The sequence below is a fragment of the Numida meleagris genome, chromosome 20, assembly GCF_002078875.1.
Source record: "Numida meleagris isolate 19003 breed g44 Domestic line chromosome 20, NumMel1.0, whole genome shotgun sequence".
Lineage (NCBI taxonomy): Eukaryota > Metazoa > Chordata > Aves > Galliformes > Numididae > Numida > Numida meleagris.
In genome coordinates, this window is record NC_034428.1 from 4,709,170 (window position 1) to 4,736,491 (window position 27,322).

A 27,322-nucleotide genomic window follows, 5' to 3' on the forward strand; every position below is an offset into this window, starting at 1 on the left:
ACACAAAATACTGAAATGCTACTGAAATCAGACCTACGGCGCTGGCTGGGGCTCCCTTTGCCAAAAGAAAACAGCACAGACCCTTAACTCTCACTAGCCCGTGGCCATTGGGGGTAAACCTTTAGGCTAAATAAATGCACTCTTCCTGCCCAGGAGAAGAGACTTCTGACATTCTTGGAATCTATACGGCTGGCATCCTCTGCTACAACTCATCTGGACACATCCACCACTGCCACGTGCCTACAGCAGAACTGAAAAATGATGGGAAACACCAGAGAAGCTTGAATCACTCCTGAACTGAGCTGTCAGTGACAAGGGTGCCAAAATCTGTCCAACCCAAAAAGCAGCAAAGTTTCTCCTAAAACTCAAAAACACAGACTCAAATGCTGTACCATCAAAAAAATCTTCTGAACGCCGACAGAAATAACTCAACATTTGAGTTCTGAGATTAAGCCTGCATTTCAGTCTTCCCCACGTTATCCACAATACTCACAGCTGATTGAACATACGCTTCATTTCATCTGTGATGTTCAAAGAACAGCTGACCTCGTCGTCAGAGAACCTGCCATTGTCTGCGTCCTGTTCTGAGAGGTCGTCATCGGAGGCGAGTTTTCGTTCTTTCTTCTTGGAAGCCACCTTAATTGGAGAGAAGAGGAGTAACTAGAAGGTTTGCCTGTGATGCTGTGTCCAATAAAGGAGAGGCATTACGTTGGGGTGGTTGTAACCGCATCAGCTCCCAGGCAATTCAGGGATTGCACGTACTCAAGATTTGCATCCATTAGTGAGTGGGGAACAAAGAGCACAAGAAAGCAGTTCAAAAATGGCAAAGAGCAAAGCAAGCTGCAGGCTGTCAGCGCTCTACAGATGTTGGTCTGCTCACTGACAGCAGCCTATGACCTACCAGAGAACATGCAGAGGTTAGAATGATACAGGGGAAAAGCAAAAGCTTGCAGGAGTGCCCAGGCAGCAGGCTTGAGAGCAATGACAGAACTCTCCCTTTCCTGCCACCACCACAGGCTGCTGCTCCCAGCGTTGAACAGCTGTGAAGAGTAGACAAGAAACCTTGCAGAGATTCTTTAAGTCGGGGTCGTTCCCACCCCATAAGCGGAGGCAGACTGTTAGTCTTCAGACTGACACAAGGAGGATTAACCCAACCGTGACAATTCCTGGACACCCTCAAAAGAAAGGAAGTTTGCAGATGTGCAGAGAATTCAAGGGACGCCCTGTGCCACAAAGGGCACAGAGGATGGTTTCTTCAGCTGAGGATTGTGAACGTAAAAGCCCAGTACCACTGAGTCACACACAGCCTGCTCCCAGCCTACTGCAGTTTTCCCTCTAATTGAGCCATCCTTTGTTGGCGTTGCTCTCCATACTGATCATTTTAACCACTGCATGCTTGACCAAAAGTGTGCTTTGCAGTTAGCCTTTGAGCAGAAGGACAGAGCAGTTCTGCTCAGAGACAAGAAGGGACCACGAGCACAACGCGGCGGCTCAATGTGCTACAAAAATGATCTCCAAACAGAGATCAGAATCTTTCTGGAAACAAAGGAGGGAAAAAAAAAAAAAACAAAAACAAACCACCAAACATGAGGGCAACTTCGTCAGAGCCAAAATACACAACCAGCAGAGACCACGAGGATATTGATAGTGTTTTCATATGGCATCACGACACAGAGAAAAGCATTGGACTTATTCGGGGATTGAACAAGACACATTTAGACCAAAGTAACGCTGGGTTAATCACAATTGAAAGAGCAGGAATGACACAAAGACCAACTGCACTGGGAGTTACGGGTTTGCTCAACACGGAGCTGTAACTGCTTGCTTTTGTAGCAAATTACACGACTTTTCCTACTAGCACCAAGGAGCCCTAAGAGCTCAAGGAAAGCAATTAGAGTTGCTGCTCTCACAAAGCAATCATAACTCGCCACCATAGAAGTGTTACTTCTGGCTGTGGAGCTCGAGCCAGAAATAAGAACATCCAGATGACAGTTCTACAAGCTTAAAACCTCTCACTTGTGAGGAGGAAGCCATTCATACAAACCTAGGTCCTGGAATGCTTTTTATTTTTAATGCATTCGCTCTTGAATGGGATCAGACTAACACTGTGTCTTATCTTAAAGCTCATCTTGAGATTTCTTTTTCGAAAACTCTCATATTTTTTTTTTCTCTCAGCACTACATCAGACGACAGCTACGCTCCAACACTGAGAAAGAAGGAAATAGGTCTGTACAGAGAAATTTCAAAACATGGAAGCGACCTGGAGCACGCTTCTCAACACTGCTCCCTCCTGACCCATCGCTCCTTGTCCTGCCCTACAGAAAATTCACAGCCTAATCACCTGGAATATCTTGGAAACGTCTTCAGAGTTGCGCTGCTGCGCTACATCACACAGCTTGGCTGTGATATCGATTCGTCGACAGATGTCCATGTCCACCTTCATGGCCTTTTCTTGAATCTTTGTGTCCAGGTCTGTCATGGGCTGCAGGAAGGACAGCAGTGATTATCTTCTATTATTATACAGTTTAGGAAAGCAGAGATACCCCACAGTATCTCTCTAACCCCAGGGCATACCATCCTTAAACAATATTACGTCCTGTTCTCCTGGAAAAACAGTCTAAGTGGATTAGACAGCTAACACAATCAACATTTGTGTCCAATTCCAAGAAAATTTCAGCTCAGTTATTTGCCACTGAACAACCTATGCCCAACCCAAAACAACTGCATAATTTATAAGAGATGCTCCTGTTCAGACAGTACTGCTGGATCCACATGAAGTACCACGGTTCTGTATTCTTACACCCAGTCTAGGTGAGATGTACTCTGGTGGAAAGCACCTCAGTGGCTGGGAAACCATCCCACTGACCAGAAAAGTGGAAAAACTCTTTGCAGAGCACTCCTTAAATAGCACATTCGCTTTCCAGCGAGAGAATTTGGTTTTGTTTGCTTTGTTTTGAAATATTAGGCAGGTTTCTTTAGGAGTTGGACTCGGTGATCTTTATGGGTCCCTTCCAACTTGGGATATTCTATGATTCTGATTCTTCTCCAGCTTCTGTCAAGCACCTCTGGGCAACTTTGGGAGGTTTTTATTTTCCAAACACACCGAAAAAAAGGAGGCTATAAACAAGGACACTCTTTAAACACAACCTTATCAGCTGAAGGGGTAGCAGTGATTCTTATCAACAGGAAGCCAGAGGCACGTGCCAGCATTTTGTGTTTCTCTGCTCTACAGATTTACACGGGGGGGATTCAAACAAGCATTCTTGCTGCTTTCTTTAGGCTCTCTTCCACCTTGCAAAGCTCAGAGCACACTTTCTCTCGAGTCCAGCAGGATGTTTGCATTCACCACCACCCTTTTTGTACACACTGAACAACGCTTTTCCCTCTGTGAACAAGTTCTAAGCGGTGCAGCCCTAACAAGATTCACACTGCCTCTAACCAAGCATGCCTATTCTTCATTAAACACCAGAAGAAGAGACAGCTAATTGCCAAATTTCCCATGAATAGATCTAGTGGCCCTGAGAGAATATATTTGACACCAGGGAGCAGGTTCTGCAAGCTTATATAAAGACCGGAGGAAGCGGTTCTAAACAAAATTACTGCATAAATAAGCATAATAGAACATCTTCATTAGACAACTGGCATCAGCACACTGCTTCAGCCTTATGGAGAAAGCCACCTCAGTGTTCACCCAGCTTTTCTTTCAGATGTCTGCACAATTATACCATCAGTGTGGCTAAAATGCAAGACAGCTGCATGGTGAGTGAATCCTTCTCCCTAACCTGGGAGTTCTCCATCACGTTCCCCATGGCTGCAGATTGGAATGCCAGCGTGGCCAGCAGTGGAACTGGGGGAGGAAGGGAAGAGTCCAGTTTATGGGCTAAGCAGCAAGTTAATGCATCTCTACACAGACCAGACAGGAAGCAGGGGGAAGGGTGATCTGTCTGATGCATTAGATCATAAAGGCAGTCATCATACTAACTATAAAGCAGCACTCGCTAAGACCATAACTTTTTCATGAATGAAGCCATTTGCACGACACACACATTTCACAGAGGCACTGGGAGTTGGCCACTCTGCTCTCCCGCGTACTTACATCACTCATCAGACCCTTAAACACCACAAGTTCTGCTTTCAATCTCTCAATCTTTTCATTTAACTCCTCCTGGAGAGCTTCCGCTTCCTGCGCCTCCTGCAAGAGAAAGCAGACAAAGAACTGAGAGGCCACAGGGCAACACACTTCCTCACTTAACCTGAGCAGGGCTGATAAGGCACGTCACCACCCCCACGCTGCACTCAGCTTCCAAGCATTCACACAGCAAGGCATTCAGCTGCTGGGACTACAAGAGAGGTTTTAATTAAAAGATTACTTCTGTTTGAATGATTAATAGCATAATGAAAGGTGTAGAGAAAGCACACGCCACCCAGCGCATGCAATTTGCACTGAGTGACATGGCTGGTGGGCTGATGGATGGACTTGGTGACCTTAGAGGTCTTCTCCAATCTACTCCATGATTCTATGGCATAGGTCAGTGGGCATGGTGGGCATGGGTTGATGGTTGGACTCGGTGATCTTAGAGGTCTTTTCCAATCTGAACGATTCTGGGGTTCTATTCCAAACTTACCTCTCGCAAGGTTTCTACCATAGACTCCAGGCTCATTCTTCTTGTCAGTTCCTCTTCCCATCTGAAAGACAAGATGTGCAGATGGAGTGTTAACTGTGGGGAAGAATGTATTTTTTTTTTCCATATCACAAGTCTTCTGCTCGCTGTAGGACGATGACAGCTATTTCAACCGTCAAGCAGATGGTCCCCCTCATTTATACACCCTCAAACCAGGGATCTAAGTCTATAAAAGCACAGAAGTGAAATCAGCTCTCGTTGGGATCAGCACCCTTCCTACAGTTCTGTGCAATATGTGGTTCCAAATAAGGTGGGAAACGTTCAGAGCAGTGGAAGGCATCTGAAGTTAAATCACCCGAATCAGCACTCTCACTATTCACCTGTTCAGTCCAATCAACTCAAACACTTACGTGCCCTCTGTATCAAAACCTTCAAGAACCTACACGCCTCTGCCACGTCCCTGCAGTCTCAAGTCGAGCACCCAGGTGAGTGTCTCTGAATGCTGGGCACGCACAGAAATGCGAGGGTACAAGAAGAGGAATTACACCATTACAAACGGTGCAATTAAACCTTATACTACAAACATTGTTATTGGATTAAGTGTAGAAACACCCGGCAGTTCCTCCTTTCAAGCACAGAAATGTTTCAACGGGTACTGTCAGCTTCTGTCATTTGCTAACTCGAAAGCAAAGTTCTTGGAAACGCGATGATACGCCTTCATACACACCAACTGGTTTGAGTTTAGAAAAAAAGTAAAATGAGTAAATAGTGGAAAGAGAGGGGATGTGTTGGCACAGGCTGCCCTGGGAGGCGGTGGTCCCCACTCCTGGAGGTGTTCAATGTGGAGATGTGGCACAGAGGGATGTGGTCAGTGGGCACGGTGGGGTGGGTTGGGGTTGGGGTTGGGGATATCGGTGGTCTTTTCCAACCTCTGTGATTCTCTGGTTCTAGAGTGCCACAGGAGACCTGCCCCGTCCATCATAACAGAAGGAATCATGCGTTCACTTTCAATAATCCAGCAAATGTTGGAAAGCACATGATTAAAACACCCAGGTGAGCATCACCTCTGAGTGCCACCGTGACAATTTCTGCTTCCGCTTCGACTTTTTCCTTTTTTGTAGGGACCAAAACTCTACCAAATCACGCACCGAAGGGCAAACTGAATCCCATCTGAACTGGAAGGTGGGGAGGACCTCCTGCAGGAGGGGATGCACGGTGCTACTGCAGCTTGCACAACTGGAGGCACCTGAATGCATTACAGCTCACTGCAGCAGCGCCAAGATGACACGCTGCCTGCGCCCGCTCCCTCCTGCCATTGTGCTGCAGCAACAGCCAGCAAAACAGCAGGCATTCTCCCCTTCCAACCCACGTTTGATTTACACAGGGAGGTTTGTGGCCCGTCTCTTTACCAGCAAGGATTCGCTGCCAAGCAGGGCAAAATATCGAGGCTGCAATTTGCATTTGTCGTCAAATATTGTAGCTTGCATTTCCATATCCTAGTTCCTTTCCGACTGCTAATTACATGTACGCTCCTACAAAAATAGCAACTTCATTTTCCAGATTTAATAGTGAAGTCAAGGAGGTGAAATTGCGTCGCAGCCTGTAAGATAGGCTCGTTCTGATACAGCACTGCTGCCGGGCTTAAATCATTCCTCCTGGTCCTCCATGGCTGCACGTCAATGCTGGCACCGCACGCTGCTCCTCCAGGTTTCAATTGCTCCATCAGGAACAGCGGCTGCGTTCAGGTTATCCTGCTGTATTACCTGCATCCCTACAGAGCGCCGCGTGTTCTGCAGAGGGGGATGTATTTTGGGGAGATGGGAGCTGCATATTTTGACTGGCTGGGCCAAAAAAGCTAGCAAAAAGGATTAGCATTCCTCCCCGGCAGTTCAGCCATGCTGGGAAGCTGCCAAAATTACGCATCTCAGAGTCTGCTCAGTCTAACCTCCCTCATCCTGCAAAAAATTCCAGTCGTTCCATTTCTTCCCTCTGTGCATTTCACAGCGCGGTGATTTACAGCCCCGATTCCCCTCCTTCAGCCTCAGAGAAGAGGAAAAGGACGTCTTCTTTTACACGCAACACGCCCCGCTCTGGTTTCTGTTTCTTTTAATTAGGGGAACGATCAGGTCACTGGTAGGGAAGGAGGGAAAGGAGAAGGCTGGGAAGCTGGAGGGTGACAATGAGGCAGTTGATTCATCCTCCCTTTAAACTTCCAAGCAAGTGAGACAATAGAAAGATTGCTCATTCATACGATCATGCTCTATTTGCTGTAACACACAGGACTTTAAAAGGGACCTTGGCAGCTCTACCACGCTCTCCAACAAACACAGCCATCGAGAAGGTGCTAAGTATGGCGCTGACGTCGGTAATAAACAACGTGCTCCAAGTTATTCCCCTAATATCATTTTAGGTTAATCAGTGTCCTCCTCCCCAGCTGCTGCTGGACAGCAGAAGACGTGGTCGCTGGGGTAGTGCAGAGGAATGCAGGGGTATGGCTGCACTTGATGATCTCAGTGGTCTTTTCCAACCTTGTTGGTTCTGTGGTCTTCCCCGGGGCTCACCCCCAGCAGGTTGCACAGCCCGCTGTATCACAGAGACATATTTCAAACCTAGCCACCCTTTTTTCCACCTTTCCCACCTACCAAGGGTGCTCGAGTCATAGCCACCGCCCCCGAAAAAGGGCTAGTGTGCACTGGAGCAGATCCAGACCGATTCCCTTTTACCAGATGTGACATATTACATTCCAGCAGCGTTCAGTCACTGCAGCTCCGGGCCCCAAACTACTTCTGCAGCCCTGTGATTAAGAGTAAGTGTCTTGCATAGCTTAGAGGAGAACAAAGGCTGTTTGCTGTCTTTAAAGGGAACAGCAGCGTTGCAGGGCTATTAGACAAACAATACTCAGCAGCAGTCAGCTAGGATTAAGGTTGCTTAAAGCCTTATTCCTGTAAAGCTGAGTCACACCGCAAACTTGTGCGTTTCCTTTGAAATTGGAAGAGCAGCTACACCAACACTAACGCTGGTAAGGGGGGGATATCTCAAGAACTCAATGACATCCCCTAAAATCTTCTCTGAAGCTTGCAAACCGGAGCATTCATGAGGTCGACACAACAGGCTTCCAAACTTCTTTCCCCTGAATGCCTGCACCGATGAGGATGAGCCTAATTCTGGTAATTCAAGGCTGGACGTGGCTCTGGGCAGCCTGGTCTGGTGGTTGGCAACCCTGCACTCAGCAGAGAGGCTGAAACTCGATGATCTTTGAGGCCCTTTTCAACCCAGGCCATTCTATGATTCTATGAATCCTTCTCTCTCAACGTCATCAGGTTGAATATCAGAATAAGAGTATTGCCCCTCAGATTCACAACAACTGCTTAGGAAAGAAAGTTTCAGAGAGATTTGCCTTTCCAAGAACTGCTCGGTGAGTTTCTTTTCTGAATGCAGGGGTACAGTATTATTTAAGCAACGGGCAAGATGCTTACAAAATAAGCTAGATACAAACATACGGCCTTAAATACGCTTTTGCTCAAGGCAGGAAGGCAAACAGAGCAGCTGATCCTTAACGATGCCTGATGGCGTCCACTGCACTCTTTCTTTCATTAAAAACACCCTTCCTCAAGGGAGCAAACCTGCCCCAAATAACATTTAATGACAATATAGGTACGGACTTGGAATCTTTCAGCTCTGCCTTCTCATCATTGGTAGCGAGAAGAGCAGCCACCAAGAAAAACCAAAGAGCTCAAGTGCTGAAGTCCACAGTGGGAAAAAAGAAGTGCGTATCTGAATGGCTGAAGAATACTCATGGACGTACACGACGCCAGTGGGTTTTTCTTGCATGCTAAGGCACCACTGTTCCATTTTTGGGCATGAGATGCACCCAGCCTTGCTCATCTCTCAGATATGTAGCACCTAAGCTGCGTTCTTTGCCGCACCACACCTGCAAGGAAGTGGAAAAAACACCCACCCCACGGCAGGGCCCAAGCCATTCCAATGGAGGCACGTCTCCGAGCTCGCCCTCCTTTGTGGCAGCACCGCTTGTTCTTTTGTGCTCTCAGCCCTTTGACGCCCATCCCTTGTTGATGGGAGCTCCACAAGGAAGGCGTGCTGCCTGCTCACCGGCTCTGGCACGGGATTGAACGCTCTGCACCACGCAGTGCCCGACCCATTTCATCACCCCGCGTTACTCACGCTTACGCGCTGGCTCTGCAGCAACACGCCCGCTAATCCCCTCTCCAACCACCTAGATAATAACTATCAACATTACAGCGTACAACTCCGGTCATTAGACGCTGATTTCACTTAACGGCCCCTCTGAAGTCACTCCCACACACAAGGATGCTAATCCTGTGCATGGCCGGAGGCAGGATCCGGGCAGGGCACGCTGGTTGGGACGTACTGCGGTACGCCGGCTAAGAGAATTTCTGGCCTTTTTTGGGGGGGATTTGAGGCTTTTTGGAGAGATGCAAACCAAGCATTACACTACTAAAGAAACCTTTACGCCACCACGTTCTCTTCTGTTAAGCCAAAAAGCCAACCAACGCTCTCCTCGTTGCTAGAATCCATTTTCCCATCCGGTCTGCTCTGCACTAAGCGAGCTGCGAGGTCGCGTTAAACAATTAGCTTGTTCACAATTGCTACCTCTTCATTAAGCGAGCATTTGCGAGATGCTGCCATGCAGGGATTCTCCCAGATCATCCCAAGCACAGACCGTTCTGCTCCCGCATGCCCTGCCTTCACATTGAAGTAAATTAAATGTTTGTTGATGGGCTCCATGTAAAACGTATTAATTTAATGTGCACATCTGATTCCATTAAAGGCTGGCTCTAACACAACGGCAGCAAGCAGCGCTCTTGAATGAAGTCATCTGTTGTTTGCAGCAGGCAGGGCTGCATCCACTCTGCACAAGTCACAGCTCTCTTTGCTCGAAGCCTGACGCTGCAGCAACAAATTTCCCAAAGATCAGAGCAAGGAGGGTGTCCGTGCCTTGAACCTGCAGCAGTGGTGGAGGTGAGACAGGTAAATTGTATTGTTAAAGCTCAGAGGGTTCGTTACAAAGGAGAGGTTAATATTAAAGCCCAGTCCTAGGCTCCATTCCTGGTGAAGAGAATTAGTGGAAGAACTTACTACACAGAAAAGCACTGTTTAATTATACCTCTTGATTACATTCATCTGGAATGATGATCGAGCCTGTTAATGGGACCACAATAAAAATCAGCTGCAAGTTCATTTGTTCATTAAGTTCATTAAGCCATGCATAATGCCACAAGAGCTCAATAACTTCAAGCAGCAGCAACAGCCATGCCTGCATTCCTTTAGAGAGCAAATGGTGTTGCTTTTCTTAAATTAGCAGAATCTACATATAATAGTGCAAGGTCCAGAGCCAAATTTAATGCATCTTAAGCGACACAGCTGCAAGACACCTCCTTCTGTATGACAGCCCTGCAAATAAAGGCCACTTCTCACCCTAAAGCATCTCTTGATACCCAGCTAAGCCTTGCACCTCTCTTTTTGCACCCTTGAAGGCCTTCCACTGAGCAGTGCAGGGCTGGGCTTGGTCTTAGCGGTCTTTCCCAGCCCTTAATGGTTCTGTAACCTAAGCCTGCGTATCACTGACCTGCTTATCTGCAGCTGTGGGTGATTACTGATAGATTAACACATTAACCACACCTCCTACCAGCCACGGCCGCACACCCTCCTGAAATGGACCTGATTAGGAAAGGCAATTCTATTTCGTGTTTCCTGCAAGCTCACAGCATCTTCCCATTTCTACGCAGCTGTTCTGCTCCTGCAGCTCAGGTCAGGCGTGTGGAAATCCAAACTGCTCGGGAGGAACGGAGCTTCTACGCTTGAAGGAGCAAAACCACAGAAGGCCTCTGCCTATCTGGTATTCCTCTATGAAGCATGAATGCTCTGGAATCAGAGTCTGATTAGAATCACATTTACCACTGCAGCTCTCCTCCTAGAACCCAAGCATTTCCTGCAGGCTGCAGAAAGAGATTTCTGGTAAGTCATCATCGGCCGCAGCCGATAAGATAGCAGCAAGCCTGGTGATGTAATTCACAATATGTGAACTACTACGCAAAGTTAACCAAACACTGCTTCCCAGAGCCTCCTCCTGTATTTGCCAGGGCAGCAAACAGCCTGTCTGAAGGCAGGAAGGATCAGATCGAGCTGGATGTGCTGAGCTCAGAGCGCTGGGCATGGCAGTCTGCAGCCAAGGGTTCCAGCAGGATTAATGCTTGCTCCTTCCCACTCAGCACCAGCAGCTTGAATTCATTTTTCACTCCTGTCAAAATCTTCTGGACGGTGTTTACAACCCCTGAACAAATATACTTCTCTTAAGCATGAACAAGCAATTCTGCAGCGTGGCTCTGTGGCAGTTTTTGACAGCTGAAGTGCAGTTTTTTTTTTATCAGTGGAACAGCAGACCCCAGGGAAGGGGAGAAGGATTTGTTCAGTAACGTGAGAACACAGGGCTGCCTGCCTTCCATTTTCCAATAAGCTTCGTGGTAACTGAAGCTAGCCCAGTTGGGTTTCTCACAAAAGAGCCTTGTGAAAAAAAAAAAAAAAAAAAAAGCATTTCAGGAAGAGGCAAGGCCTGGGGGTTTGCTTTCTTGGAGGGTGGGCAGGGAGTTCAGCATTTCCTCTGCATGAAAAGCAAGAGCGCGAGGTGAGGACAAAACAATACCAATAGCCCAGGACTGGGCAACGATGGAAGGGGGAAAACGTGGAGGAACCACCCCAAAGCCTCCATCTATGGAGCTGATCCGTCAGTCCTGGCTGATGGAACCCTTGGAGAGCACAGCAGTGATGAGCTGCTCCCATGCATGAGCATGATGAGCCCTTATCTCCCTTGCCACCCAGGTATAGAGGAGACAACTGCGAGCGCAGCTTATGAAACACACAGCAAAGAACATTACATTCCCGTGCAAGTGTTGTCATAACTGCAGATAAAGTAATTACTCTGACTCATTTTGAAACAGGTAATCTCAAAAGCACAGGATTACACGACTGCACAGCGCTGCTAGCTACAAGTTAATTATCAAATGCTCAATTCCCATGTAAGGAAATCTCCAACAAACACAAGCGCTACAAACGCCGTGCATTAAAGACAGCTGATCATGTATAGACATTTATTTTGCAGCTACATCGTCCTGGTAGGCAGTGTGTCAGGCATCCAGGTGCTCAGCCCTAACGCTACCAAGCAAATTGCTGCGAGATTTGGCTGAGTAGATGCGTTATTCCTGCCTGGATTCTTTCTTGGAGGGAAACAATTCCAAAACAGAGCGACGGATGCTGCAAAACTCAAGGGAAGCACAAGGAGCAGAAGAGAGACTATGGGCCTGAAGAAGTGCCATGTGCTGGGTTCCATTACTAGGGTCTCACGTAGCCACGTAGGAGCATCTTTGAGCAGATGAGAAGCAGCAGTTTCACTCTTGAAATAGTTTCCTTCCTCACCCTCCAACAGCAAGGCAGGTAAAATTGCCCATGCAAAGCTGCAAAATCGTATTGCAATTAATGCAGCGTCTCAGATTCTTTCAGAGAGAGCAAGCGTTAAGGTGAGAAATGTGAAGAACTGCTGCTTCCTGCACTGGGAAGGCTGGGAAAAAAACAAGCTCGGAGAGACCCCGTGCACACAAAGGGGACTGTGAGCTGTGGAATACAGTGTGCTATTATCACCGCGTCCCAAAAATGCCACGTGATTCCTTTGGGCAGCTCATCCCCACCATCTGCATCATTACTGCCATAAATACAGGCTGCAGCGGAGCAGAACAGAGCAGGGAAAGCTGCTTCACCAAAGTGTCAGCTCAGAAGGGAGGTACCAACAAGACTGCAGTTTCAGGAACAAAACTGCACAATGAAAGGGGATTATTACGACTGACTCATGCTATAATCACAGAAGAACCCATCCATTGTTGAGGGAAACTGAAGAAATGGCTTAATGCTCATCATTTAATCAAATGCATTTAATGAGAAGATGATAGGCACCGGCATGCCTGTCCCAGAGCCTCACCATTTTTTCCCCTAATTCTTAGTTCTTTTTACTATATATATATTTTAATTGGAATGTAGGAGACGCTTCAAGACCTGGTACAAATATTAGCATGGAAGAAGCACGTTGAGGGCAGGAGGAAAAAAGAAAAAGCAAGCAAGGCATGCTTTGCTCTCTTAGCAAAACACAGCTACTTGCCAAAGCCTGGCAGCTGAGGAGACAAGTAGTTACAGAGGAGATTTAAAGCCATAATAAGATCTAATGCTAAGCTGTCGGAAAGAACAGGCAAACTTCTGTGGCATGAATTTCCTTTCTATTTGCTATAAACACCTAATGAAAGCTTTCATGAATGTCCTCTTGGAGGCTGCCAAGTTAAAGCGGCGCATTATCTCAGCTGATGCACATGACTACGTGGAAGATTCTTACATCACAGCTCCTAGGAGTAATCTAGCAAGCCTCTAACTATGGGACATTTTTCCCATGTAGGGTGAGGATTATTTCTTTCCAGCACTGCCCTCGGAGCTCACAGCAATGCTACGGAAGGGAAAGGCTGAGCTCTGTGGGTCTCCTGCTCTATGCATGGAGCAGGGGGTTCTGAGTAATGCTTACATAAGAGGTCTTCACTGACTCATTCTGATCTCAGAGTGGGGTTTTCTATAGGCAGCCAGTCCTCGGCCGTGCTGTAACCACACTGTGACCACCCCGGAGCGCTCCTGGAAGGCACGAGCCTTGATAAGACCAAGGGAGAAAAAGAATTGCAATTACTCTTCTGCAGAATGCAAGCAGAGCTCCCGCTGGAGAGTACCACCGGGATGCTTTCGTTCACTCCTGCAATTTTTCAGCCTGACAAGCCAAGAATAAAAGCTAAACCTCTCTCTGCCCTCTCCCTCCTTCAAGAACCAGCCTCAAAACCAAGAGCCAGAAGTTGTCTTAATCTCTGCCCCAGCACTGAAGGCTTTATTGAACCCAACAAGGCTGTTTTATCAGGAGAGATAACTCTTATCAGCTTTCAGGAAATCAAGGCGGCAGCTGAGATACACAGCAAACTCTCCACACTGTGTTCCTATGCGCCCAGCTTTATCTTACCTCTATTTTATGAGCTGGATTATCTTTGCAAAGGTGAATCACAGAAACGTTAAGGTTGGAAAAGTCCTCTAAGACCATCCCGTCCAACTGCTCACCTACCACCAATATTTACCCACTAAAATGAAGCTTTACATGCAGCATCAGGGTTCTAAGACTGCAAGTGATAGCAAAAGGTAGGGAAGTAAACAGCTCTTCAAAGCCTGCTGTGGCACTTGAGGAAACACACAGCACTCCTGACACAGCCCTCCAAGAACTGTGAGGGTGCTTACTGCATTTAAGCTGCTTTAATCACTTTAGTACAATGGGCAGATTAATATAGTTTAGTATTCCTAGCTAATTACAGTGACTGGTCTTTACAGAAGTACCATTAAACAGCAGTACCCTGCCATTTAAATGGGAGAAAATTAATAAAGATGACAACTAGGAGGATACAGCATTCAAGCTCAGGCACTGAGCTTGAATTGTTCAGTATTTGAAGAAAGGCAGATGAGCCTTAAATTCACACATAATAGCTGTTTTTGTTGTGGCATAAATTCCCAGTGACATAACTGTTTAGTACTTAATGCACAGATGAACAATGAGGAACACGGGATGAACGCTGCACAGAGGCTGGTGTTGGAGATCTGCTTCACGGAGCTAACGCTTACGTTACCTGTGCTAAATGAGCAGCGTGGCTATTAGTGGGATGCCAAGCTCTGGCAGTGGCGTGCCTGTGCTATTTAGGGAAGAGAAGAGAGGATGGAGGGCTGAGGAGCTGCAGGACAAACTTGGTTTGAAGGCAGCAGGGCCGTCGGAGGAGCAGCGTGGTGGGCAGTGAGCTCACTGCCCGCAGCTCCAGGCTGAGTCACGGCCCCAAGCCCAGTGAACCCGAGGGATAGCTGTCCCCAAATGAGCTTCCCGATGTCCCAGAGCTGTCCTGGAAGGGATGAAATCCTGTACAGCATCGCTGCGAGTGGGGCTTCGTTCCCAGGGTCGCTTTGTCCCCGCTGGCAGCCAGCAGCTCCACGTGCTGGGTAAGAATACAGATTAGTGGGAAAACATTGCCCCGCGAATTAAGAGTTCTTAAGGGCTTGGCACTCCGTTTTCTCCCTTTCTTTTTGAGAGTGGGGCTTCAAAGCGGCGTGGAACAGAGAAACAGCCAAAGGTCAGGGGTTGTGGTGGAGTCACTGGGAAGGTATTTGGGGGAAGAGGAAGGACAGAATCCATACAACCAGTGCTTTACTGGAAGGGCTAGGGGGGATGTGTCACAGGTTGCCTTCTACCTGCAAGAAGGAATTCTAGTTTTTGCCCTGACGAGCAGCAGTGGGCTTATTAGTGACACCAACAGCCTGAAATAGAGCTGCCAGCCCTGACCGACGTGACTGGTGCCAGGCCCAAAACCCACTTGGGAGGTGACTCCAATGAACACTGCTTGGGGGGGATGCACTGAGCCCAGCAGAGAGCTCCCAGTGAACACGCACGTGGTCACGCTGCTTTTGCACGCTGACCAGCACCACTCACAGCACAGAAAGCAGGAGAGGGATTCCCACACATTTCTGGGATGGGGCTCATGATTTCATGTTTAAGTTATTGAACTCGCCGGCGGGTGCTGGTAAAGCCACCTGGGATTTTTCATGGCTGCTTTGAAGCAGAGAGAGCCAGCGACAGGCAGGGATGACAAAATGCCTTACATGTGACTTCTTTCTTTCGCACCAAAACCAACTGCCACCCTCCGACATGAGTCATTAACCAGCAAGCGTGGGCCTCTCCAGCCTCAAACCAAGGCTTTCCAACAATATCTTTGAAACGTTATGATCTATCTGTGCATCCAACTCGCGTCACACTGCAGCAAACTTACTCTTTTCCTCCTATTCTGAACATAAAACAGAGATGCGTTCAATCACTTCACTTGCAGTCAACACTGGCACGCAACAGCAGCCCAAGGACACCCATACAAAACACACCACGGGAGCAAAATGTAGAAAATAATACCCGGGAGAAGCCACACAGCTTCCCTGCACCCTGTTCATGAAGTGTCTTGTTCTGTTTCTTAGCACAGATCAGCATAGATCAGCTCTGGGTTCTGGGAACAAGATAATCTTTCACTGCGAACTGGCCCCAAGGCTGCAATTAGTTAAAATAAATTGTGTACAAATACATCGTGTTACGTTAGACCAACGGGATCTCCTCCCTTCTTGTACAAACCCAAATAAAATGGGATATGGCTCAGTGGGCGCGGTGGGGTTGAGGTTGGATTAGATGACTTTAATGGTCTTTTCCAACCTTAATGATTCTATGACATAGTGAGCATGGCGGTGGTGGGCTGATGGTTGGACGTGGTGGTCTTGGAGGTCTTCTCCAACCTCCATGATTCTGCTTAGGGATGTGGTCAGTGGGCACGGTGGTGAGGGGCTGATGGCTGGACTTGAGCTTGGAGGCCTTCTCCAACCTTAACGGTTCTATTTAGGGACGTGGTTAGCAGGCATGGTGGTGATGGGTTGATGGTTGGACTTGGTGGTCTTGGAGGTCTTCTCCAACCTTCCTAATTCTATTTAGGGACACGGTCAATGGGCATGGTGGTGATGGGTTGATGGTTGGACTTGGTGACCTTAGAGGTCTTGTCCAACTTTAATGATTCTATTTAGGGACACGGTCAATGGGCATGGTGGTGATGGGTTGATGGTTGGACTTGGTGACCTTAGAGCCCTTTCCCAACCCTAACGATCCCATGAAAACAGCTGGACTTCAAGTTTAAGATAGAGACTCGAGCCCAAAAGAGCAACATCCTGTGAACACTTCCAGCAAACTGAAAATAGTTAGTCACAGAGGAGGAAACGCGGGAAGCTAACTTAAGACCAGGCAGAGCTTCACCGCAAATGCCCAACCACAAGAAAGCAGCCGTTGAGCTGTCCATGGGCTCGGCTTCCTTTAGCTCCATCCCAGCGCTCGCTGCAGAAAGGCTGTGATTACCCACGACGAAGAGCCAGAAATAACCCGGCTTCAAGTTTGTTTTCCCTCACCCCTACGTTGCAAGGGTCTCGGGGGGTTAATAGGCTGGAGATGGGAGGCACCTGGGGGGTTTTGCAGCCCCACAGCCGTGCTCTCTGCCTGGTTTTTCCCCTTCACCAAGTCCGAGGCTTCCCACCGTGAGTCACCGAGGAACAAAAGGTGAATTCAGCACGCACGCAGAAAGCGTCGTGGTTCTCTTTCAACAGGGGAAGCCGCTTCTTTGAAGAGCGCGGCCCAAGTTTCTCTGAAACTCACAGCACGGCGCGGCGCGGCGATTCCTCCCTCTGATCCAGTTCATCTGCAAATTCATTATTTTAATCGGGGTTCTGAGCTAATAGCTAGGCAGAGATAAAGCGCAGGATGAATAGCGAACACACGCTGTTTGAAATCAGTCCTGGAATCTCAACCCTACCCCAGTGGCTCCCATTCCAAGCCAGTTTAATAAGGCACGATGTTCATCTGGTTACGTATTTAACAACTACAGCCCCAATCCCTCGGTTCTGCGTAGCACTGCTTGACAGCAGGATCAAAGGGAGCCCTGTGCTCCCCTCCCAGACTTTTCCTACATGACTACAGCCCAGAAATCCCAATCCCTTGCCCTTGCAGGGCAAGTAAATTCATCTTTTGAAGACTGAATATCCGGTTTCCCAAGGGCGAGCACTTAACATCAAGCCTCCCATGGGTTGGGCAGTTGGAGCAGAGGTCTCTTCCAGCCTTCTTGATTCTGTGATTCACATCTATGAGGGGTGCCCGAAATCTCTAACATCAGGCTGCATCTGTATGGGAAACGCTGCGGAACGTGAACAGCCTCACTGCAACACAACTGCCCCTTTGAAAACAAAGTACACGTCCCAGAATTAAACATATACCTACATATACCAGAATATACCCACGTACCAGAACTAAATATATACCTATATATACGTGTGCGTGTGGCTTCTGCATTACTGCCAGCTCTGTAACCAATTGAAACGTGGACACAAGTCTAGCACGATGATTGCATTCTTCTGGAGGGATAAAAAAATTATTTGTTTTTGATTGGGTCTATGCGGAACATTTGCATCTTGTTACCACTGCTATTTTAGCTTTGCAAGTTCTCAGACATTCCTCCAGGGCTTCTCTTAAGCACATTTTTATTAAGTTCCCTCCTTTAAAAAATGAGATCCCGTGAGTTTTGACGCGCAGCGCCTTTGACAATGATAATCTTTGTCCTTTCCAGCTGCAGCAAATTTAAGATAATCTCTTCTTCAAGTGGACTTTATTAATCTTCCCAACGAAATACCATCCTGGGGTAAAACAATTATTTCCAGTCCAACCCTTACTAAGAGTTAAGTCTCGGCTGGAAAAGACAACCAACATCTGGCCAGCTCAATATCTGCTCCAATTAAGAACAATTTTGAAACCATAATAGACAAATCTATTCAAGTGTTCGGAGCAAAGCTTGCCACAGCAGTTAAAGGGAGGGGGAGAGGGAATAGAAGGGAGAGCAGGGAAGGACTGCAGCAGGGTTTCACCGCGTCAGCAGAGCCGTGGCCACACGCAGCAGCGTTCTGCTGGCAGAGCACGCGGGTGCACCCGGGTCCTCCAGGGGATCTTAAAGGCCCCTTCCAACCCAAACCGTTCTGCGATCCCGTGGTGTTCGAGCACAAAGGGCTGCCTCGCTGGGCAGCAGACGAAGCCATAACCCACCCCGTAAAATGGCGAGGGAAAAATAAGAGGAAGAGCAATTGTGGTGCGCTGTGCTCCTTGGGGTGCTGCTTTGTGGTCCTGCTTTGTGGTCCCTTCCAACCTACGCCATTCTGTGGCTGCCTGACTCCACGAGAACACGGGTACAGCGCAGCCCAGGTGCTCTGTTAACTGCACGTCCCAGTGCTGGGCTTATCCAAAGTGCATTGCATTGGGATATCCAAGGGAAATAAATGATGGTGGTGGACAGAACCAGGGAGACGGGCGCCTTTTCCTACAAGATGCCTCCAGTAATGGCAGGAACGGGCCCACAGAGTGAGCTGGAACTAGATGATCTTTAAGGTCCCCTCCAACCTAAGCCATCCTATGATTCCAAACTGCACCCACCAGCATACACAACCACTGCAGCAGGCCCAGCAAGTGCAGTCCTCCCAGCATGAAGGTCCCTGCCATGAATTAAAACCTTAAAACCTATCAGTTTTTAAGCACTTACATGGTTTTGTAGGATCACAGACCTGGGTTAGAAACCCGTGTGCACACTTAGCTTCATGCAGGCCCTAACAGCACGAGGCTCATTTTCCATTGGAACATCATTTCCCTAAATAACCTGCACATATTCCTGCGAGATAATGTAAGCACAGAGCATGTGTTTATGAACGTGCACGCACGCATACACGTGTCACAACAAGGAACCCTTCCCCTGCAAACAAACAGGCATGAACGCACTCGCACCGACCTTCCCAGGATCGCTGACGAACACCACATCAGCTCAGGGTAACCAAGGCAAACTGCTGCCAGAACAGCATCACTGACACCACAGCCGTGCTGGTGAGCAGGCACACGTGTGCTCACGGCCACCGTGAGCAAAGCCAACCCACCCCAAGGAGCACAACAAGTGAGCGTCCTGGTGACACAGCGCCCAACGCTTCCTCGACCAAGCCGTCACCCGGTGCAGCTTCCTCCCATCTCCCTGGTACCAACCAAACAAACACAGCCCCACGCTGTGACGGTGCAGGCGGCTCTAGAGCTGAACAAAGAGGGTGGCTTCTTTCTCCACTGGATGCAGGGGGTGCTCCAAGCACCACGAGCAACGCTTGGCAACGCAGGCACGGCAGCTTGCTGGGGATGCACTGAGATTAGATGCTAGTAATGAACACAGAGACCAGAAATTATTACTTGAACAGAATCTTCCTGCCTATAAGCGCTCGCTGAACCAAGTTAATTCATGAGTTCTGGTATAAAACGATGCAAAAAAACCACACACTGCAGCTCTGTTACCCTGCACAGAAGACATTCAGGCAGCTCCACAGGCCACGCAGCCGAGAAAGCCCGGCAGCTTCCAAAAGAAATAAAAACAAATAAAGGATAACGTTTGCTCTCCAGCAAAAGCACAAGCCAGGAAACACATTTCAAGCCTAAAAAAATGACAAAACCCTAAAATGGGAGCGCTCACGCCAGTCCCAAGGGCTCAGCAGCTCTCAGGCAATGCAGGAATTTCCCTGCAGAATCCTCGCTACCCTTTCTCTTTTTTTTTTTTTTTCCCTCCCTCCCTTGGCCTCCATCTCTACCACAGATGCGTTGAGCAGGCAAACACAGCCCAGCAAAGGGAATGCTATCAATCACCGGGAAAAGAGCACCATTTGAAACCCCAACAGGCCGAAGGAAGCCTCAAGATTCCCGGGGCTCACAAAGGCTGCCGGACGGCTTTTGTTTTGTTTTGCCCAATTCAAAGAAGCAAACCTTCCCCTGCAGTATTTGCAACCCAAATATTGCAGCACTGAGCTAACGTAAGAGAAACCGGCGGACGAAATCGACGACTGATTAGTCCAGAAAACGAAGGCGAGCTAAATTGAGGGAGAACGACGCGATGCAATAGGAACAACAGATTATTCCCCGTCTCCACAAAGGGGGTTTTGGAGGGGTTTTACAGCCGAGCTGACAGCGCTGCTTGGAACACCCAGCCTCCCTGCAGCGCTGTGGATGCTGGCGGAGGAGCAAACCCTCCTTGAGAAGGGTCCCCCCCCCACCAAACCCACGAGCATCCTCCCCAGGGAAGGGAGCTAGGGCTGCCAGCATCCTCCCTGAGGATTGTGGTGCTGGGGGAGCCCATCCTTGTGCCCCCAGGGCTGTGCTACCCAACTCGGGGTGGGGGGGTGGGGGGAGAGGGAGGGTCTCCATAGGCTGCAAAGTGGGCCCCATCCCCAACTGGCGTCCCCACATCCCTTCTCCAGAGGACTGTGGTGCTAGGGCTGAGCTACCCAACTAGGGGGGTGCAAATCCCTCCTTTAGGGGGTTATGGTGCTGGGGGGCTCAGTTGGCTCATCACCAACTGAGGGTCCCAGATCCCTTCTCTAAAGACTTCAAGGTGGGGGGGGGGGAAGGGGGGGGAGCATCCCCATGACCTCAGGGCTCTGCCACACAGCAGGGGGATCCCAAATCCCTTCTCCAGAGGATCATGGTGCAGTGGGAGCCTAACCCCAGCTGGGGTCCCCAAATCATTTCTCCAAAGGATCACGGCAAAATGGGGGCCTAATCTCAACTAGGGGTCCCCAAATTCCTTCTCCAGAGGATTGCAGTATGAAGGGGACCCATCTCCAACAGGAGGGGGGCCCAAATCTCATCCCCAAAGGATCATGGTGCAGTGGAGGCCTAACCCCAACTGGGGTCCCCATATCCCTTTGCCCCCAGGGCTGTGCCGTTCAGCTGGGGAGGGGGGCAAATCCCTTCTCCAAAGGATCACAGCGCTGGGGAAGCCCAACTCTAACCGGAGTCCCCAGGTCCCTTCTCTAAAGGATCACGGTGTCTGGGGGGCCCAGCCGTAATGGGAGTCCCCATATCTCTTCTTCAGAGGATCATGGGCTGGGGGGGGGGGGGGGATCCCCTGCAGGGGTTCCCATATCCCTTCTCCAATGGGTTGTAGTGCTGGGGGCCTGCCTCCAACTGGGGGCTCCAAATCCTTTCTCCAAAGGACTGAGGTATAACGGGGGGTCTATCCCTGTGCCCCCAGGGCTGTGCCACCCAAATGGGGAGGCCCCAAGCCCCTTCTCCAGAGCATCATGGTGCTGGGAGCCCCATCCCCAGTTGGGGGCCCCTTCTCCAGACACCTGTGATGCCACACAACAGGGGGATCCCAAAGCCCTTCTCCAGAGGATCATGGTGCAGCGGGGGCCTAACCCCAGCTAGGGTCCCGAAATACATTTCTCCAAAAGATCACGGCAAAACGGGGGCCTAACCCCAACTGGGGGGCCCAAATCTCTCCTCCAGAGGATGAAGAAGCGAGGAGGAGCCATCCCCAAATTGGGGGGGGGGGTCCAAAACCCCCTCTCCAGAGGCTCACAGTGCTGAGGGAAGGTGGGGGGGGATGGGGGCAGGCATCCCCACAGCCCCAGGTCTCCAGAACCCAAAGGAAGGCCCCGCACCCCCCCAGACACCCCGCTCACTTTCTCTTGTACTCGTCGCGCTCCCTCTTGACTTTGGCCAACACGTTGTAGAGCGCCCGGATCTCGGGGGTGATGGTATCGATCTGCACCCCGACGCCATCCGGGTGGATCCAAGACACTCCGGGCCCTTGCACCGTTTCCAAACCGCCTCCTCCCGTACGTCTCACTTGGGTGTAGCTCCAGATGGTGCCGGGCAGGCGGCTGTAATGCGACGGGGCCAGGCCGGGCCCGGGGCCCGCAGACAGGGCAGCGCCGGGCAGCGGGAGGCCGCCGTCGGTTTGCACGGCCTGGTCCCGGCTGAAGGTCTTGTAACGGAGGCGGCGGTCGCGCTCGCACTGCTGGGCCGCCAGCTGCTTCTCCAGCAGCCGGTTCCTCCGCTCCAGCTCGTGCACTTTGGCCAGGAAGCAGCGGAAACGCACGTTGAGGCCTTTCAGCAGGTGGATGTTGGAGCCCAGGTCGTTCCGCAGGGCCGCCGTCACCGGAGGGCCGCCCGCCGCTCCGCCAGCCGCTCCGGGAGAGGCGCTTCCAGCCGCCGTCACGCCGGGGGAGAAGGCGCGGGCCATCTCGCCGAACAGCAGCGAGTTCATGGCGGAGGGGAGCGGCGAGGAACGGCCGCCGCGGGGGAGGCGACCGGCCGTTATGAGGGGAGAGGGCGGGAAGACGGGGCGCCGCCGCCGCGCGCTCCTGCGGCTGCCGCAACCGCCGCACCGGCACCAAGCCCCGCCCACCGCGCCAGGCCACGCCCCTTTCTCCTCAGCCGCCCCGCGCTGGCCACGCCCCATCTCCGCAACGCCGCTGGCGCGCAGACCACGCCCCCTTTTCTCGAAGCCACGCCCCCACCACGAGGCCACGCCCCCCGCCGCTCCACGTGTTCGCTGCGAGGAGTCGGAGGGGGGAGCGGGGCTCATTGATGGGAAGTGAAAGATAAAATAATGATTTGATTTTTTTCTTTTTTTTTCCCCAGCAGATCCTTTCTGCCGGTCGTAGGGATGGAGGTAGTCCTGGAGGTGGGGGGCGGGGCTGGGGGCTATATAGGGCTGCGTGGGTGCTGGGGGATCAAATAGGGCCATTGCTGGGCACGATATAGTGCCTCTGGAGGGTGCTGGGGGCTATATAGGGCCATTGCTGGATGCTGGGGCCTACACAGGGCCATTGGTGGGTGCTGGGGGCTATATACGGCCATTGCTGGGTGCTACAGAGTGCCACTGGTGAGTGCTGGAGGCTATACAGGGCCATTGGTGGGCACCATATATTGCCATTGGTGGGCACCATATAGGGCCACTGATAGGTGTCAGGGGCTATACAGAGCCCTTGGTAGGTGCTGGGGCCATATAAGGCCACGCACAGTGCCAGCACAAGTCCCAGATGAATTGTCTTGCGTAAAATAAGTGACAAATTGTGACCCTGCCCTGTGAGCCACACTCCTCACACGCCTTGTAGGATGCTCTGGAATTCAGGGGAATCGCTTAGCTGTAAGATTAGGCAAATCAGAGATTAATTTTGTTAGCGGTTATCTGAAGACAGAGAATTGCTTAAGTACTAACTAACGCTACTCTGATGATAGAATAATTAAGTTATTAAATAAGCAGCTCCCAGAGCTCTGAGCCACCCAGCAAACCAAGGCCACTGCTTAATTGTGATCCTAGTTGGAGAGGGAGAAACCAAAACCCCTCCCTGGGGCTGCTGCACCCCAGCCTTCCCAATAAATCCGGCTTCTCACAGAAGAGGCACTGCCACCTTCACCTATTTCTCCCAGTTTCTGCACACTGGGATTTCCTACCATTACCTCTGCAGATTGAGGCACAAACAACAGGACAATGCCATCTGGGTGTCACCAACATCCCCTTCTGCGTGGAGATGAGATAAACATTTCGCAAACAAACCCATTCTGGATACAAGGGGAGCGAGGGGAGGCGCAGGTGAAAGCATTGCAGGCAGAGCATGGCAGGGACACGTCCCCGGTGACGGTGGCAACGTTGCCTGCTTCCCCAGTAACCAAATATTTGTATCAGCATCAAACAGAGCAGCAATCACCCCGATAAGCCGGCACGGGCGGCTGCAGGTGTTCATTGGGGCATACTCATCACTCTGGCATTTCGTCAAGGCAATTTGACTTCGAATCCCTCCCAGGGAGAGGCAAACCCTTCCCCAGATCTGAGCATCCCTTCGGCTGCAGCACGTCCCCACCTGAAGCCTCTCCTGTACGGCCCCTGCTGCAGACCTGGGCCTGTTGGAAGCAGTTCTGTGAGGCCCTGGGTTCCCCTGACCACCAGCCAGGGGTTTTCCTACCCCGATGTCCCAAAGGTGGGACCCAAACATCGTGCCCAGAAAGCAGCAGCTGGGCGGCCCCAAGGGGAGATAAATGACTTCTACATCGGAAAAACTGCAGGGAATCCTCCGTGATGCCCAGAGGCACTGGGGTGTGTTAGTGCTCGGCTGTAATGAAAACATATCAGGGCGATGGCTGTGAGACACAAAGCAGAGGCTCAGCCCTGGTTGGGAACATGGGGACCGAGGCAGAAGAGCGAAATAAGCACCCACAGAGGTGAGAAGAAAAACACAGCGCCGTCACCCATCTGCTCATCGCCAAAACACAGCACAGGCTCAGCACTAACAGCCATCAAACGGGCTGGCGAGTTATTCATCCTCTGAAATAATTAGTAGTTATGGTGATGGGACTGCGTTAGGATTGCAGAAATTCAAGTTCAAACAGAGATGAGGAAGACAGGGAAAGCTTTATTGGGTTCCAGCTCAGCCACGTGGCAGGTGGGCTACAGGACAGCAGAGGCGGAGGTGGCTTACCATCATGCACAGCTCGGTGAGAAAGGCAGGGCTGTGTCCAAAGCAGGCACTTGGAGCTGGGTCAGGGCACAGCAAAGTGCACGATTACCAGCAAAGAGCAAGCATCCGGCTCGAGAAAGCGCGTGGCGTCTGTTTTCCATGCATTTTCCAAAGCTGCAAATTGTACCGGATAGAAGAGAGGCAATGCTGCCGTCCACATGCATGCCTGCTTTGAATACAGCCTTGGTGAGAGCAACGTGAGGACAGAGTGCGTGACACACAGCCCCCCTTGGCCAGGTGTGAGGAAGGGGTGTGCGTGCAACCCACGCATCTCTAAGGCTCACATCCCACAAGGGAAACCTGCTCTGTGTGTGTGCATCAGTGACCGCAGCCAGTCTGCTCCCTGCTCCCTGCAAGGCTTTTACTTCCTGTGTCTCCAGAAAGAGCAGCAGCTCCAAGCCCTGAAACAAAGAGCTCTGAAAGAAAAGATGGGAAAGAACTGGGCATTTAGGTTAAAATACTCGTCAAGCCCATCTTACTTATTTGTTTGATTTATTTAACTTCAAAGAGGTGCACGCTAAAGCATTAAGATTTACTAGTATGGATTCCTCTCTGTACAAGTTCTTTCAACCAGCTGAATACACAAGGCTTTACAGACAGAAGCACTGAAATAAAAGATAAAACAAATCTAAATTCCACATCACTCCAGGAAGAAAACCCTGTAGAAAATAAAAACAAAAAGAAAAATAAACAAAACAACAACAAAAGAAAAAAAAAAAACACAACCAAAACCAAACCAAATAAACCCCAATAAATCTGCAGCACTCCTCGGGGAAGGGACAGACTGCACGAGGAGGAACACGGGGATGGAAGGCAAGCTAGTGTGGTCTCTGCCCATCGCTTCTGTGCTGGCGGCTCAGGGGATGGAATTCAAAAGATCTCTGAGGAAGCTGTCGGGGTCACTGATTTCTGATAGGAGTCCTTTAAACAGAAGAAGACAAGACAATAATTAGCTCCAAGAAGTGGTTCCTCCAGCCGACACTACAGATTGGTGCTAGGGCGTGTGTACACCAAGTTAATAATGACAGCTGCGGTGTTATTTTTAAGTATGGACCCAACAAAGATAAACCCTTCTGAATGCATGGGGTTGAGGTGTGTGTGTTAAAACCATGCAGGGAACAGAGCTCTGGGGGAACAGAGCTGCTGCAGAGACCCAGCTAGCTCCATACATTGGACAACAAGAGACTGTGGGGCACTGGGAACTCTTAGAAGAGCAGCTCCTCTGCAGGAGAATTGTCAGTGGCTGGGGATAACAAACACCCACCAGCTGGATCTCCCATCACACTGAACCACTGCTTCACCATCTGCTGTGATAGGACAAGGCGAAATGGTTTCAGACTAAAAGAGGGGAGATTTAGACTGGATATAAGGAAGAAGATTTTTACACTAAGGGTGGTGAGGCACTGGCACAGGCTGCCCAGAGAGGTGGTGCAGGCAGCCAAGGTCAGGCTGGAGGGGCTCTGAGCACTGATGGAGCTGTGGGTGTCTCTGCTCATTGCAGGGGGTTGGACCAGGTGGCCTTTAAGTGTCCCTTCCAACTCCAACAACTCTATGGCTCTATGATTCATATACCCCCAAACATCCTTATGCTGTGATGTAAGTCATTTAGCAGAGCAGGGGGAGGACACGCAGCATCAGGTGAGAGAAATTTTCCTGTCTGGGGATGCTCAAGCGTGTTTGGGAAATAGCTGAGGCCACAGCAGGGTGCCAAGGTCTCCTCCCTCCCTGCAAACAAGCGGTTGCTGTGTCGGGAATGCTGCCGTCTGGAGTCACGAGTTGCTCAAGGCAGCCTATAAAAGGGAAAGCAAAGCACACGCTTACCAGCCACATCCAAAAACTCGGAAAATGTTTCGACTGGCATGAACTCCTCCTGGAAGGTTTTCAGGGCCTTGTCTGCAGCTTCGTGTATTGGCATGTCGTTGTGTCGGATGAACTCAGCAAGAGAGTAGGACCAGCCTCCCTCTGTGTTACTGGTAGGCACCTTCTGCAAGAGGAGAAAACAGGACCACTCAGTGCCAGTCGGTCCAAAGAACAACTCCAGACTCTGACACCGTGCCCTGCTGCCACGGGATTTGTCTCAAGCCTCATTACAAAGTTACCCCATTGATGACTTCCCAGTCTCTTTGTAGAGGACGCAGTGAGGCGTTTTCTCACCCTAATTATTTAACCCTCCTTGGAAGCTTTAAGCTCTTTGGTGGATGCCCTCACCTCGTTCCTTACCCTTGGCTGAAAAATCAGCAAGTGCACAAGCAGAACCTTCATGATTCTCTTACCTTGAACATGTTGTAAATGAGATCTACGAGGGCCCAGAAGAGAAGGCCAGAGCGGTACGTTGCGTACTCCTTCACCGCCTTATCTGCCAATCTAGGGAGATAATGAAATCAATCTTGGAGTTAATCACTTTATTATGCTTTGGTAACCCACATGATGAATAGTGTGAAAGCTGAACTGGCCCCAACGCTGTCAATAATGCTGGTGGGGAATGGCTCTTGGGGAACTCTGCTGTGTGCTCTTGGACACGAAACAAACTCTGGGCATCCTGCACTGGTTCCTGTGGCTAGGAAATTGCTTTACGAGCTGTACCTGCTGTTACCAAAGCAGGTGAGCCAATAAAAAACATGTTCCACAGGGAGAAAACAAGCAGAGAGGGGAGTGGATGGCTAAGGCTGCGT

The 27,322-nt window shown here is 50.1% G+C and overlaps 2 protein-coding genes across 6 annotated transcripts in view; both read right to left on the reverse strand.

Annotated features, from left to right (window-relative positions):
• Positions 1-22,606, reverse strand: part of IFFO2 (intermediate filament family orphan 2) — a 33,136-nt gene extending 10,530 nt beyond the window's left edge. The window contains exons 1-5 of the mRNA XM_021417652.1: positions 21,810-22,606; positions 4,626-4,686; positions 4,097-4,192; positions 2,342-2,482; positions 494-636 (exon numbers count right to left, since the gene is read on the reverse strand). Coding sequence (XP_021273327.1) covers positions 494-636; positions 2,342-2,482; positions 4,097-4,192; positions 4,626-4,686; positions 21,810-22,591 — 1,223 coding nt within the window. The 5' untranslated portion in view covers positions 22,592-22,606. The remainder of the gene's footprint in view (positions 1-493; positions 637-2,341; positions 2,483-4,096; positions 4,193-4,625; positions 4,687-21,809) is intronic.
• The window catches only part of UBR4 (ubiquitin protein ligase E3 component n-recognin 4), a 68,538-nt gene continuing 66,335 nt past the window's right edge, over positions 25,120-27,322 (reverse strand). For all 5 annotated transcript variants that reach the window (XM_021417352.1, XM_021417351.1, XM_021417350.1 and 2 more), the window contains 3 exons: positions 26,924-27,014; positions 26,472-26,634; positions 25,120-25,571 (listed from right to left, as the gene is read on the reverse strand). In XM_021417352.1, the coding sequence (XP_021273027.1) occupies positions 25,507-25,571; positions 26,472-26,634; positions 26,924-27,014 (319 nt within the window). In that variant the 3' untranslated portion in view covers positions 25,120-25,506. The remainder of the gene's footprint in view (positions 25,572-26,471; positions 26,635-26,923; positions 27,015-27,322) is intronic.